Below are 15,716 nucleotides of genomic sequence, written 5' to 3' on the forward strand. Positions count from 1 at the left end.
TGCGGAGCATAAATTCTTAGGCTTAATCTTGGACAACAAGTTGACCTTCGTACTGCACATCAAGTATTTAAAAACAAAATGTTTAAAAGCCATGAATGTTATAAATGTGTTGTCACGTACTACGTGGGGTAGTGACAGGCAATGTCTCATCAACCTGTATAGACGCCTCATTCGCACCCGCTTAGATTATGGGGCCGTTATCAGTCTGCGACTCAAAGTGCTTTGAAGATGCTGGACCCCGTGCACCATTTGGGCATCCGCCTTTCTACGGGCGCTTTTCGTACCAGCCCCGTAGAAAGCCTTTACGTTGAGTCAAATGAGTGGTCGCTTCATCTGCAGAGAACTTACATGTCCTTTGTATATTTTCTTAAGGTGAAAGCTGACAAGAAGCACCCCTCATACTCTACTATTAATGATCTGCCGAGCTCCATTCTGTTTCAAAACAAGCTTTCGATGAGGCAGCCTTTCTCAGTTCGCCTGAAGGGTCTAGCTGAAGAAACTGGAGTGTCACTTGAACACAGTTTAATGGCTCCTGCAGCATACCCGCCACCGTGGCAGTGGCAGACTATGGACTGCGATGTGTCTTTCCTAGAAGTTACAAAACATGCACCTATTGCCCATATCTGAACATACTTTCTGGAACTTCAACACAAATACACACGTCCTGAGTTCTCTACAGATGCCTCCAAGTCCAACTCCTCTGTGTCCTACGCTGCTGTCGGCCCATCCTTTTCGGATGCTGGCCCTCTACATCCAGGCACAAGTATCTTCACAGCGGAAGCTTACGCAATACTTGTGGCAGCTAAACACATCAAACAATTACAAATACAAAAAGCAGTAATTTATACAGACTCCCTCAGTGTGGTAACGGCTCTGCACAGTCTTAAAAAACAAAAAAATCCGGTCCTTGTCTCACTTTACTCCATTTTGTGCACACTCTACACACTCAAACAACATGTTGTAGTGTGCTGGGTGCCAGGGCACCGTGAGATCCAAGGCAACGTGAGGGCGGATCAGCTCGCTGCATCCGTCCACAAAAGCACTGCCCCTACACCCATTTCAATTCCGGCCCGTGATCTCAAGCCGTCTCTCAAACGAAACCTCAGGGACTACTGGCAGAGCAAGTGGGATACACACACACAAAACAAACTACACATTATTAAGCCACACCTTGGTCATTGGCTTTCCGTATCGAAATCGCGTCATACAGAGGTAATACGAACGAGACTCAGGATAGGACACACATACACGACACACACATATCTTTTGTCTGGTGGCGATCCACCATTGTGTGACAGATGTGGTGAAGCATTAACAGTCCTTCACATGTTAATCCAGTGCAAACACTTAGAAACTCTAAGAAAACAACATTTTCCATTACCCTACCGACAACATATACCTTTACACCCTGCAATGTTCGTCGGTAGGGAACCCCTTTTTAGTCATAAATCATTGTTAGCGTTTTTAAAAGAATTTCATAGTTTTCATATCATATACCCGGACATTCCGTAGCACGACCTCTCCAGAGAGGTTTTTGCTGCGGTGGCTACACAAGAAAGCACTTGCCTCACGGCCCTTGGACGCAAGGGTATGAACGAGTGAGGCACTTGTGCTAATGCCATACATATCCACCATCGTTTTTTGTTATCAGCAACTTATGTCATCTATTCACACCACACACACCTTTCACGGCATGGTCATGATTTTATTACTTGTATGTTCTTACCCGCCTTACCGCGAGGAATTTTATGGCCCTTATACAGCCGCTTATCATTATCATTGTTCATATTTTTAGTAAGATGAACTGGCGCTCTTTGGCCGTGAAATGACCCTTGCGCCACTAAACATCAAACATCATCATCATCAAGTAGATCCTCCGTGAGCAGTCACAACGTGGTTTATTTCGACGTTTCAGCCAGAGTCTGGCCTTCATCGGGATCCTGATGAAGGCCAGACTCTGGCTGAAACAAATAAACCACGTTGTGACTGCTCACGGAGGATCTACTTGAATATATAAAGTGTCTACTTAAGAGCTCGTTTTTCTGTGTTTTGACACAATATTAACGAGATCTAACAAACCATAAGGCCAAGGAATGTATTGGGGAAGTTATTAAACCAATGGTAATGTAAATGTGAAAAAAGAAAAGTAGGTGAAAAGATAACTTGCCGTGAGCAGGAACCGAAGCCGCGACCTTCGATTAATGCATTATTCAAATGGAATGAAATATGGAAGGCTCCTGATAGATTTTAATAATGAGATTTGCAGCAAATAGAAATATTTCTTGCTCTAAAAACCCCCTTATAATTACTCAGGTGCTTGAATGTAAATGCAGCTTCTTGTCCATTGTACTGCAGATGTGAAATTACCGGCTCTAATGTGCCGCAGTATGCAAATTTCTCCTGTTTCAGAGTCCTCTAAACTGAAAATTTTGCTGCTACAGAAATTGCTTCAATTCTTAACTACTCGGTTACAGAACTTCATGTTGAGAAAGGCGCAACATGCATCCATTCATTTGCAGTGTTCTGAAAGTTGTCCCTTGGACACATCGCTGGGGGAAAACCAAAGCAAAAAGAAAACTGTCGATTGTTATGACCTCAACACTGGTTACATGAAAACTGTTTATGATTGACAATAAGCACCAACTAATTACAGGAGCTTACTCGAGAACTGGAAAATCATCGTGTGAGCATCGACAGCCAAAACAAAAGTTTCTACGAAATGAAAAAGCGAAAAGACACACTTCAAGGTGAAAGAAAGTGAGTATGTCCTGAATATTTGTGATTGCTAACTTATATTGTGGTGCTTGGAGGTGTGTTGATGAGATGTCTAGATTTCAGAAAGGCTGAAAGGCAGCAATGTCTTTAAAGGGATCTAATATATGTATTCGCGTAGGGGAGCATGGGCCTGTTGCTTGTCATACTCCCTATAAACTGACACATCTAGCTTCGAGGCGCGCTGCTTCCTCCGGTGGACTGCGGGCTTCTTTAGGATGCCCCACGGCTGCTTCGGCATGATCAAGCGCAGCCGGGCTATGTACTGCAGAGCAGAGGCTGTATGCGTCTTTGTCAGTGGGTGCGGCTTAGCTACTGCACATGCGCAGCCTGGCCAGGTGGTGCGGTGTCTGGTCTCTTGACGGCGCAGTGCTTGATTCCCTTTTCATTCTATCCTTTCTTTCTTTCTACGTCTGTCTAATACCTTTTGCAGAGTCTACTGAGCTTTGAGTGGGGTCAATACAGCCAATCCCAGATATATCAACCTCTAATATATCGAAATATTTTCTATGTCGAACAGTTGAGAGATTCCCTTTAATTTGTCATGCGAAAGTCTAAGGCTTGCGCAACGTAGATCGGGCTCCCGCACAGCGGAAGACCCGTTATGCCGGCTGTCAAGTACTCACGGGGAACGTAGCTCTCAACATATAAAAAATATAGTGCCGTCTCATCTTGGATATTTTATGCTAGAATGATTTGTTTTGTAGCTGATAGTAAAGAGCGCGAGTTGTGTTCCACGGCTATCACTTATTTATTCTTTCTTGTCTTAAGGATGTAAGTTTTATTGTCGCTAATCTTGTTTATTTGGTGTGCACGCAACCAATACATGGCACACACTCATTACGTAATTCTTCTCACGTACGTGTTTTGTTGCGAGGTCCTCACTTCTGTGGTATATGGAGAATTCGTGACATACACAAAAGTACGCATTAAAGTTGCATTTTAGATAATTTAACTGTGAAGTCATTCAAAGGTTGCTATTTAAAGCTTGAAAATGAAAACAATTTTTATTTTGTTCGGCAGTTTAATAGTTCAGGCATTCAAGGGTCAAAAATAGTTTCAAAAGTGTATGTATAAATGTGATAAATATAGTCAGAATTTGAAACATTGTTATACCGTATTTACACAATTGTAAGTCAACTAAAATGTAAGTCGACTACACTAAAATTCCATGATTGATTGATTTGTGGGGTTTAACGTCCCAAAACCACCATTTGATTATGAGAGACGCCGTAGTGGAGGGCTCCGGAAATTTCGACCACCTGGGGTTCTTTAACGTGCGTCCAAATCTGAGCACACGGGCCTACAACATTTCCGCCTCCATCGGAAATGCAGCCGCCGCAGCCGGGAATCGAACCCGCGACCTGCGGGTCAGCAGCCGAGTACCTTAGCCACTAGACCACCGCGGCGGGGCACTAAAATTCCATGGAAGGAGCACATATCATAAAGAAGTTTATAGAAAGGTAGTCAAATTTCGTTGTGCCAAGGTCACTTCACGGCAGTGCTTGAAAGCTGTGCAAGAAAGCTAGCGTCGTGGAAATATGCGGAGATTATTTTTATTGTGACATTACAATTGAAACTAGTTTTACCTTCTAGGTCGACCGCCCAAATTTGGATTGGAAAATTATGACAAAAGCGGCCGACCTACAATCGTGTAAATACGGTAGCACACAGTTTCACATTTGGATACTGTTTTTTAATTCTTGCAAAATGTGTGGCAGACTATTGAAATTTCTTGAAGATAATTGAATTTACCTGTTGAAACCTGTACAAATCCCGCAGTGGTTTTCAGACATGAACGGAACTGGTAAATACAAGGCATTTGCATGTGTATAATCAATGAGCTTGTGATGTCTTGTGACCCGTGACAGCCAGTAGTCCCTCCATAATATTAGTATGCTTCTATTGCCAAATCCAGGGGCGACACAGTGATCACTCTGTGTCGCCCCAGTGAGCATTTTACTGAAGTGGTGGAGGGCCCTCTTGGGATTTTGTGGCTTGGTAGACAATGAGGACATTTTTTCGGAACGGTCATACATGTTTTCTTACTTAGGAATGTGTTGATAGAATGCCCTTTTCATGGTAAAAAACAAAACAGAAACAAATACTTGTGTTGCTTTTTCTTCTCTACCATGAACCACATCCGGCTCTCCCCACTTGAAGTGTTGAATTACGGCACTTGCAGCGGTGACAATTGTATTAATTTCGAGATGAATGTGTTTACCCCTCTTTGCTGCAGTGAACTGTGGAGACATGAGAATGCCTTGCAGCAGAACTTGGCGACATTGAAAGAGGAGCTGTCTAAAAAGGACCAGGGCCTACGGTCCATGACTGGCAAGGTGATCAGAGTTAATTTAAGCTAAAGTTGTGCTTTTCTTTTAACTTGCGACATGTCTCGCTCAGCTGGCAGTTCCCATATTTACTTGGATCTTGCGTGACACCGACAGTGATGCAAGGGGCGACTTAGAGGCATATGGAATGACTAGAAAAAAAAACCTTGCATGTAACATGGGATGAGTGGGAAGAAAGTGTTTGTTTCAGTCGCTCTTAGTAAAAAAGTCCACTCATAATCATTTGACGAGTTCTTGTCAGGGGGCATCGACAGGGAATCACACATAAAGTGTGGTCACTTCTGTCCCTTTGTGCCACTTGGAGTCGAACTGGTTTTCGACAGTGTTTCTGCTGCTGCTTCATTGGCTATATATTTCAAAAAATCTTCATGGGTATTCAAAGGCACTTCGGTGCTGAAACAACACCTTAATGGAGGAACACTTCAGAGTTATTGTTGTGGGGCTGAGTCGAGAGCTGTTGGCCGGCATTTATGGGCAGTGTTTGCTCGACCAGAGTGAAATGAACTCCTTAAAACTACTCTCAAACCTCGTTATAACGAAGTTGAAGGGGAAGGGCAATTATTTCATCATGACCATTATTTTGTTATACCAATTATAGCAGTTTATGGCAATATATGCTCAGATATGCACACATCTATACACAAGCAAAGAAGCAAGCTTTCTCGCAAACCGACGTATCGCTGCGCGACCACGCATGCGATGGGAAATAAATACAAGACAAATAGTTTGCTTGCTCACTATGCACACTGGATATTTTTATTGTCTGCTAGACCTAACTGGACGAAATTTCCGTGATGCTCGTTTGTTTCGGACTTCACAAGTGAAGGACTTTCTTTTCAGTTGTGGCCAATGGCGTTCATGCCATTTTCGCTGTTGTGATGGGGGCCAAAGAAACGATGTAGGAGGTCGACCGCATCGAGCTCCAGCAACGACATTGGTACATGGAACGTGTTGTTGAAGTTGAGGTTAAAGTTTATTTCAACCATAAAGTTTCTCACAAACTTACCTGCAGGTAAATTTGGCACTAGTGAGCTGCTGGACACAAGGGAATGACGGGATACGTGAGCTTTGACCTTGGCTTGGATTTCTATATCTTGAAGACATGTCTGGCTTCACGTTAAAATGATTGATTTCTTGCTAAAAGAGCACGTAACAAGCTATTTATTTTTGCCATTGCACAGAAACCTGTTTTATTCAACACTGGAACCTTCTGCCACGATGTACAATTTTACAAAGCCTAAGAAGTAACCAATGGCTGCTCAACTTGGCAGGCAAACGACAAAGTGGGCGTTCCCTCCACCAATTTTATGTCATTTGTTTATTTCTTTTGCCGTTTGGGTGTGGGTAAGTTGGCAATTAATTTATAATATAATACGCGTGAGTGATATCCACTTTTAAACAGTTTGTTTTGGACAAGCTTTATTTATGCAGTCGTGTTTGATTTTTAGCCGAAGTCTCGCTCAACACCAGCCAACACTAGCCTCCCAGTCACATATGCCGTCATTCCCAGCGCTCAATGGGGCCCCTTAAGGAATTCGCATAGACGGTGGCGCCACACTTCCCTCTAGGTATGGTGGGAGGAACTCTATGATCTTAACATAATGAAAATACAAGTGACATGGTTAAAAAGTGCAGTAGACTTTCAGTAAAGGGAAATCTGTTAAACCAAACTGCTGCTTAAACGGAACTACTGCCTCTGCAACGCTTGATTTTGGGCTAGTATTCTGCACTCATGTTCACCTCTCAGTAAAACAGAACTCCTGTTAAATGGAACTTTTTTTCTGGTCCCTTCAGCTTCCGTTTACTTAGAGTCTACTTATTACAGGAGAGGTCCCGAAGTAAACACTGGCAAGGGAACCTCCTAGCGATATTGTATTGATTAAATACAAGGAAGGAAAATGGCGAGCAAAAGGAAAACATATTGTAAACATGAAATCAAAAAAGAAAAATAGGAACGGGAAACATAATTTAGAAGCATGAAAACAACAATAGTACACAAAGAAAAACAATAAAATGTAGCAAAACCGATCAGCACAAATTCCAAGCAGAGAAGGCATAAAATAATCCACACAGCACAAAATATATTAAAACACACTTGCAATCAAAATGACAAAAACAAGTGAAAATGAAAAGACGACGAAAATATATGGATTGAGGAAAGAAAAGTAGTACCATGAAATGTTAGCAAAGATGTTCAATTAAGTTCGCTACAACGTCAGCACAAGGGGGGTCATGGGTTTTAAAGATATCGGTTATTTCTTGAACAAACTAGGTGGAACTGCACAGCTTTGTTCAGTTTCTTGAGCTTAGTTTAACTATCCAACTATTTTTTATGCAGGTCAATTATTTTCAAAGATAATTAGTAATTACATTATATTGTTTGCTTAAACCATGAAAACTTGTGCACATGAAATCGCATAGAAATTAACGCATATATGCATACTAGTAACTCTGAGCAGTGCAATACTGCAAGCTGATTGAATATTGAACAAGTATTTCTTGATTTACAGAACAATAAAGTTCACTGTCTAATAAAAAATAATTAGAGCTGCAAATTAAAAATTGCATTTCAGCGATGCTTTCTGTGCACATTCAACTACAGTGTGCAAAAAGACTTATAGCTCTAGCTGTCCTAGGTCCATTTTTACGGAAGAAGGAAACAAGGAAAGTGGTCAAAATCTGTATTCTGAAAAAATGAGAAAAAAGGGTTAAGACAATTGTGCTGTTTCGAGTGAAAATTATCATGACACATACTTTTAGTCAGTTTAATATGCACGGGGCTTGCAATCAGACTGATTGTTAGCATGAGCGTGTCGTTTCTATGAAGTTCTGCTGCAAGTTGTTCTCGTGGGCTCGTCTGCCGACAAGGCCGCTTGATGGTACTGACGTCGATGTGCCCCGAAGGTGCCCGTGTCACCCGCGATGCGTCGTATGACACAGCGATGTTTTCGGGCTTGTCCAAATTGAGTTACAAGTAGATGTCGCAGATCGAACTCATGCACTCGCTCCTCAATTTCAAGCTAACACCTCGCTGCTCTTGCATTAAAACAACAATTAACAACAAATTAACACCACTGCTCTTGCAGCGAGGTGTTAATTTTCTTTTCACATGAAGATTAACACATTTTTGGATGAAGACCGCTATGCGTTAGGTTCATTGTTGTGAACGTGTCATTTAAAGCACTCTGCTTGTTGCTAGTAGCCTCTATTGCGCTGGCGGCGAGCACGTTCACAGTGAACCAAATGATTTTCTGTTGTTTGTCCACGCGCGGCGAACTCCACTCTGACGACCCGCCATGCAGTTGACATACAAACGAGGTCGTTTCGTCAGATAAGTACGTCCTCGCCGTAGCAGACGATGCGCCGAGTGTAGTGCAAGATCAGACAGCAGCGCTGCAAGTTCTCACGTTCGCCGTTCGGCCAATCCTCCTCCGCTGGCAGAGATACGGAGCTTTGAAACTGAGTTTATTCTTGTAACGTTGCATCTAAACCCCCCCCCCCCCCCCCCCCCCATCCGTGGAGCAAAGTACCAAAGTACGCGTGAGAGATGAGCGCATGTCGGCGCATTGCGACGAGCTGGGTGCTAAGCGCAGGCGGCTTTTTTTTCTTTCATGAGTGTTCATATATATATATATATATATAGATACATATACATATATGGTGAATGACGGTGGCGGCGGTGATGGTAAAAAACTAGCCTAGACTGTCCATGGAATTGCTATTGCAAGAAAAAAAGGGGCCAGACGCGTTTTGGGGTTCGTGTCAAAAGAATCTAGTAATGAGCAAAGCTTTTGACTCGCGCTTTTGCGGCAGCCAGCTGCACCGTCCCGTCCGTTCAAATGTGTCTCAGGAAGACATACGCGAGTTGTTTTGACAGAAATAAAGTCTGCTAGTTGTGTTGATCCTTTGAGACGCTCACCTTAGTGGGAAAACGTACCCTCGTGTGTACACTCCAAGTTACTATGTGACCGCACCACTGATGTTGGCGCTTGCGATTGAGACCCCCCCCCCCCCCAACCCTCTTACTTTTCGCGATGTTTTGTTCGTTTGTTTGTCCTTGTGTTTTTTCTTGGTGCCGAAAAAAAAAATATGAGCAAATAATTGAGCACCCCCTCCTCCTCCCTTCCCCGTTGTGGAAATATCGGATTCAGAATCCTAGAACTTGGCAGGTATGCAAGCATGAGCACAAGTGAACTCTTAAATTTTTCTCAGAAAATTTTTGTTTGGGATTAGAGCCTGTAGGTGTTCCAATATGAATGGATGCCCGTGATTTGAGAGTCGCTCGCTGGATTCCGTGCCGACCGGTTGTGCGCCCACGCGCTCCGTGCGCTCGCGACCTTCGGCGTCACCGTAGCTCTGGCCGACTGGGCTCGCCCTACGTCACCTCCTGCCACCGACGACCTTCGACGACAGTGAAGCTCTGACTTACTGGACCTGCTCTACGCCATCTACAGACGCCGACAACATCTCTCGCAAGTGTACCCCATCCTCGGACTCCAGTGACCGTGCTTCCATCTTTCCTGTCTCTCCTATCCCCTCAGTTTGTTGTTGCTTCTTCTTCCTCTTTTCTATACCTTTACTCCTAACTTTTACATCCCTCCTCACCCCCATCCCTTGTGAGCCCTGCGGCGGTGTCGCTCACTGAAGGAGACAATAACGGGGCTCACTTTTCTCTTCCTTTCTCTTTCTCAAGAACCACTCTGCCCGTGATTTGAATAATTCATCTATAACTCAGATGTCCAATGAGCTTTGATATTTCATCTGGCGTCTCCTCTTTTCATGAGCCACCTCACTCCACATAGCTTGGCGTTCCAATATAGGTATGCATCCAAGCATATTTCTTTGCATTTCTACATATCTTAATAAAAACAAGAATACAGTATGTAGTTATTAAACGTGTTGCGCTGCTCCAAAGCTCCATTGTGCGCAACTATAGCAGAAGGCTAGCGATATGTCTCTGTTCACGACAGTGATTGTAGTGGTGTTAGTTGTGCATTGGTTTACTCACGTACGCCAATGCCATATATATGTACTCTAATCACAAAGGAAACCCGGTTGAAAACGTAACCCGGTTGGAGCAAAGAATACCGTATTGACTCGCGTAATGAACGCACGTTTTTTCTCGAAAAATCACAGCAAAGTTGAGGGTGCATTTATTATGCAGGGCAGATTTTATGAAAACATTATTGGGATGAGCAAACGATGTTGTAATGAAAAAAAAAAGTTAGGTCGCTTAGCTTTTCGCACATGTACACTGTTTGAAAACGGGTTCTTTGTTGCACTTTACTCAACTTCGGTGGTTGATGGCGCTATCTTCTGCAAGCGCACCCCGCGTCGCCCGCGCACGTCATAATAGCATTTTGCGGCTATCTTTTCTCGCAATCATTTAACCACAAAAGTGGTATCTGTTGTGATCTCGAGGGGTGCCCAGAAGCGTGCGCTACGACGCACTTTGCCAACTTCGCGGCAACCTCGCACGACGACGCCATTGTCATTCTAGCAAGTACCCAACATTGCAGCAAGCTACCCCTCAAACATCAAAACAAACCGTCGATAACAAGATTTATGACAAAATACGGCCGCTGCCTCACTTCCACATGAGAAGTTGCTGTACGCGCGGCGAAAAAATGAAGCGAGAATCGGGGGTGCTACCATGTTGTGGAAATTGTCACGATCTTTTCTGGGTGACAAGGTTTTTTTTTAGAAACCTGAGACGCGATAGCGCCGAATGACCCTTCGCAACAGCAAATCCTGTCGTTGTCGCTCGAAAATAGCGTGCACGTCGTTGGGCCTTAAAGTTTTGTATTTGCAGGAAGCGATCGTTGGTCGGCGCGGGCAGATTTGTGACCTTCGCTCGCTCTTGCTCGCTGTGTGTTTATCAGCCGCGATGTTTACACTTGCATTTGTAAACACCACTGTGGCGCACAGATAAAGAAGGCGGGGGAGGTGCCACGCACAGATAGAAAGAAAAGCAATACGGCACGCGGTAACGGGCGAAGGGGGCGGAGGGAGCGAGCCGAAGTGGTTGAGGGTGGTTGGCATAATAATAATAAAACACGGAAGAGAACCAGAGGGTAAGTAGGCGCCAAGTGTCGGTTAGCGGGACTGCAGTAGATGAATGTAGGGGGTACGTCTATTTCGGGGGAAAAAAAAAATCCAAATTTCGACGACTGAAGTTGGGGATGCAATTAATATGCGAGTGCTCTCATTACGCGAGCAAACACGGTATTACATGTAGGAACAAAACCAACATGCAACAAGTGAGGCATTTTGTTTTTTTTTGTAAAATAAAAGGGTGAGAGACTGCAAAAGGCCTCAAGTACTGGTTTGATAACCAGATTTTCGCTTTCCAAGGACATCACGCAGCCATTGAAGTTGTAATCCCATACAACGATGATATCCAGGGCATGCAATCAAGTGCACACGCATGCACTTGATTTCATATCAGGAGCACTGCTGTCAAGCAATGCCAGAGCCCACGTTCATTTCTCGCGCTGTTTCGTGTTAAATAGAACCACGTTATAATGAAGTGGGATATTACTAACTAATGGATATAATGAAGTAATTGTAATTCCCCTTAAAATTCCCATAGATGCCCATGCATTTAATACCTTGCTTTAATGAAGTGAAAATTTCCTCACATTCTTTGTCCACAATGAGCATTTACTGATCATTTTGGTATACGTCAATTCAATATCATATAGTGCGCGACGGTTTACGTTTCATCACGGCTGCGGTAATTCAAAACTAGCACTTTAGGCTCGTTCTGAGCCACAAGCTAACAAGCGTGTGGATGTGTTCCCTGCCTCCCCTTTACTCAGGAACTAATGGACTTGCCTGCACAGCAACTCACGCGAGCGTGCGTGTCAGCCGGTCTCCCATCTCCTGTAGAACTCACTGACCCGCCCGCGCATCTGACCTCCTCCTCCCCTTCAGCTCCGCACTGGGACTGCGGAGATTGTGGCTTTGTTCCTTGTCACTCAGTGTGGAAGAGCAACACCACCTCTATTAGTTTCACCGCCCGACACGAGATAGACAACAGCGGCGGGAAACGTAAGCACAAAAAATATTACAATTGAGCAGAAGTCGGCAATGCAGAAGTCAGCAATGAGCCCAATGTTAGTGAACCCGAGGTACCAACGCCTGCGCAAGTTCCGGGTGCGTCAGACTTGCTGTTCCTTTTCTTTGGTGCTTACGAGGACGAACCGCGTTAAGAGGCGCTAAAAAATTTATTATGAAATATTTTTCTTTGAAGTGATTTTCTAGCTAGTGTGCTGTATTTGGTGGAAATAAAAGTGCATTGTTCTATATTGTAGTCCTAGTTTTTTGCCTTCAGACGACCGTTCTTCTTTGTGTGGTGGGCATTTGTGATATTTTGTAGTGAGTACATATTTTTGCTTGCTAATTGTCTGTAGAAATGGATATTGCCTATAACGAACTAATGGTTATAACGAAGAAATTATGACTGCCCCTTCAACTTGTTATAACAAGGGTTGACTATGCCGAAGTACTCCTAATAGTAAGATTACCTGCTCCAAAACTAAATCTTTACTGCTGTAAAGTGCTTCTAATAGCAAGATTACCTGCTCCTAAACGCTCTAGAACTAAATTTTTACTGCTCCAAGGTGCTTCTAATTGCAGGATTACCTGCCCCAAAATGATCCTAATCGCGAGATGGCTTGCTCCAAAATGCTCCAAAATTAAAATTTTACTGCACCAAACCTGCTCCAAAATGATCCTAATTACTTGCTCTAAAATGTTCCAAAATGCTCCAAAACTAAAATTTTACTGTACCAAAGTGCTCCAAAACTGATATTTTACTGCTCCAAAATGCTCCAAAATTAAAATTTGACTGCTCCAAAAATTGCTCCAAATCGGCAGTCTCCATTGGGATCACTGATATATAATTGCATGGGTCATGGTGGCTTCCAACATGATAAAAAAACTTTTTTCACTCCTTTGCAGGCAACCTTGAACGGCCGAGACAGTGTGCGGAAGGTACTCCAAACTTTTCGTGAGAAAGGTGGCAGTTACGAGAATGTTGCCAACAGCTATTATGGAATGCTGATTGAAAATTTTGATTGTGAGAAGACCATCTATACTGCTGTCGAAGTGACCTCTGGAAACAAGTATGTTGCTTTATGATGTGCTATTGTCAAATGTCATTGTTAACATGGGTTGTAACAAACTGATTGGTAAAATTAGCTAGTTTTCTTAAAGGCGCTGTCTACAATCCTTCAATATCCTTCTACAGTGGACTCCCAATAAACGAAACTCGCTTAAACGAAAATGCCTCATTAACGGAACTAAATGGGATCATATGGCTGGATTCCTATGTCTAGCGCAGTAAAATTCATCGGTTAATCGAAACACTGCTTATTGGTCACCTACGGTTAAACAGCACAAACGCTAAACACAGCATAGACTGGCTCATGCCAAACGTAGTCTCACAACCAAGGCAACACCTCGAGACAAGCCAGTCCAGTAGCCATTCTCGCTTGTGGTGGCTGCGAGAGCCGAGTTGGCGAGTCAGTTGTGTGTTAGTCCTATTTGTGCGGCTAAGTGCGGTGGATCACGGTGTTATTTCAGCCCGATGGAGAGGAAGCGCCCGCACCATGCACTTTCGCTTGAAAAGAAGTTCCAAATTTTTCAGGAGCTATATCGAAGCGGCCTGCCCAAGACGGAAGTGGCGAAAAAGTACAACATCCTGAAATTTGTCGCGGATCTGGAAAGACAGAAAAAAGGTTGAAAATGTTGTAAAGAACGGGACCTTCACATCTAAACGGATTCGGTTGCGGATTATACCTTATTAACAACTAGAAAAAGTTCTTTTTCTGTGGTTCAAGCATGCACGGAGTTCCAACTTGACCATAAGTGGACCAATGAAATCGCCATGCAAATGGGTGTTCAGAACCTTGTCCTATGCGACGAATGGCTTAGCCGTTTCAAAACACGCCACGGCCTAGTCTTCAGAGCAATCTGAGGTGAGAGTGCTGCAGTCAACAGGGACGTTTGCACCGACTGGCAACAAGGGCGACTTAAGGAAATTTTTATGACCTTTGAGGGACGAGACGTCTTCAACATCAATGAGATAGGTATTTCTTTAAGGCGCTTTCATCAAAGACTTCCGCCTTCAAAGGCGGAGCCTGTAGTAGAAGAAAATGCAGTCAAGATCGTATCACTGTGCTCGTGTGTGCTAACATGGCAGGAGATGAGAAATTGAAGTTGTCGTTGATAAGAAAATTAAGGCATGCATGTTGTTTCAAAGGCGTTCGACATCTTCTCGTTGTGTACCATGTGAACGGAAGAGTGTGGATGACCATAGCCATTTCCGAAAATTGGCTATGGGAGGAAGACCCAAAATTTACGAGACAAGGCAGGAAGGTGGTCTTCATCGTAGATAATTGCCCAGCCCACGATTAGGTTGAAGGACTCCAAGCCATCACTCTGGAGTTCTTGCCAGCCAATGCAATGGCAGAGATCCAGCTGATGAATCAAGGGGTTATTCAGAACATTAAGGTTCGTTACCGCAGACAACTTCTTCATCGAATGCTGCTTTGTGCAGACAGCGGGGAATGCACAGCATAGATTTATTGGCAGCCATCCACATTTTGGCTCGTGCCTGGGAGCAAGTGAAGGCAACAACAATACACAGATGCTTTCACCATGCTGGCTTTCAAGCGCAAGAGGCAGTACCTGATGAAGAAAGCCCTGCTGATGCTGACATTGAAACAGTATTCATTAAGGTCGTGCCCTCTGCTCCTTTCATGCTACAGGACTACGAATCAATTGATGAAAATGTTCGTATCTGCCGTGAGGAGACTGTCTAGGAAATGATTGCCAAAGAGCAAGATGAGCATCAACCTTCCAGCAACGAATGTGGTGACAATATTGCCAGTGCAATGGTGCCACAAGACGGATCAGTTAAAGAGGCTGTTGAACTTTTGCAGCGCTATCTTGAGCATGAGGCTTGTCCAAAATTTCTGGCTAGTTTGTCAGGCATGAGTGTGTACCTTGTGAAAAGACAACTCAAGCTTGCTAAACAAACCACCATTCACTTATTTTTTTTTCCCGCTCATTCGCATGAGTAAGGTGAAGTTTGCAAAATTTGAATGAAGGTTTTAGTTCATTAAATAAGTGTACTTTGCCTAAATTAAACTTCTGATAAACGGAACAGTTTTCTGGATCCCCTTCGAGTTCTGTTTAAGAGGAGTCGACTGTATTTTGCATTGCATTGTAAAGTGTATCGTCTAAATTGTGCAATGAAATAGCTCTTTGAGCGAGTTGGTACATATTCGTCATGCGTAAAAGGCAGTATGCACGTTAACAATGGACAAAAGCGAAGATGCAAACAAGACTCTCAACTGAAAATTTTGATTGGTAAAGAAACTAAACATCTCAATTCATCACAGCCATGTTGCCGAAAAAACGCCAAACTACTGAAATATAGAAAAGACTGATCACATCGCTTTTTCTTAATACAGTCGAGCCCGCTTATTACGAACCTGAGCCTGACACGGCACTCGTTCGCTGTATCACGAAGTTCGTAGTACAGTCGAACCTCGATATATCAAACGGCGCGGCGATCGCGAA

At 43.6% G+C, this 15,716-nt stretch overlaps 1 protein-coding gene across 2 annotated transcripts in view; it reads left to right on the forward strand.

Moving 5' to 3' along the window:
• SMC3 (structural maintenance of chromosomes 3) overlaps window positions 1–15,716 on the forward strand; it is a 310,016-nt gene that overhangs the window by 79,504 nt on the left and 214,796 nt on the right. For both annotated transcript variants that reach the window (XM_037426550.2, XM_037426551.2), the window contains exons 13-15: window positions 2,654–2,757; window positions 5,012–5,111; window positions 13,089–13,252. In XM_037426550.2, the coding sequence (XP_037282447.1) occupies window positions 2,654–2,757; window positions 5,012–5,111; window positions 13,089–13,252 (368 nt within the window). The remainder of the gene's footprint in view (window positions 1–2,653; window positions 2,758–5,011; window positions 5,112–13,088; window positions 13,253–15,716) is intronic.

Source organism: Rhipicephalus microplus, chromosome X, assembly GCF_043290135.1.
Source record: "Rhipicephalus microplus isolate Deutch F79 chromosome X, USDA_Rmic, whole genome shotgun sequence".
Lineage (NCBI taxonomy): Eukaryota > Metazoa > Arthropoda > Arachnida > Ixodida > Ixodidae > Rhipicephalus > Rhipicephalus microplus.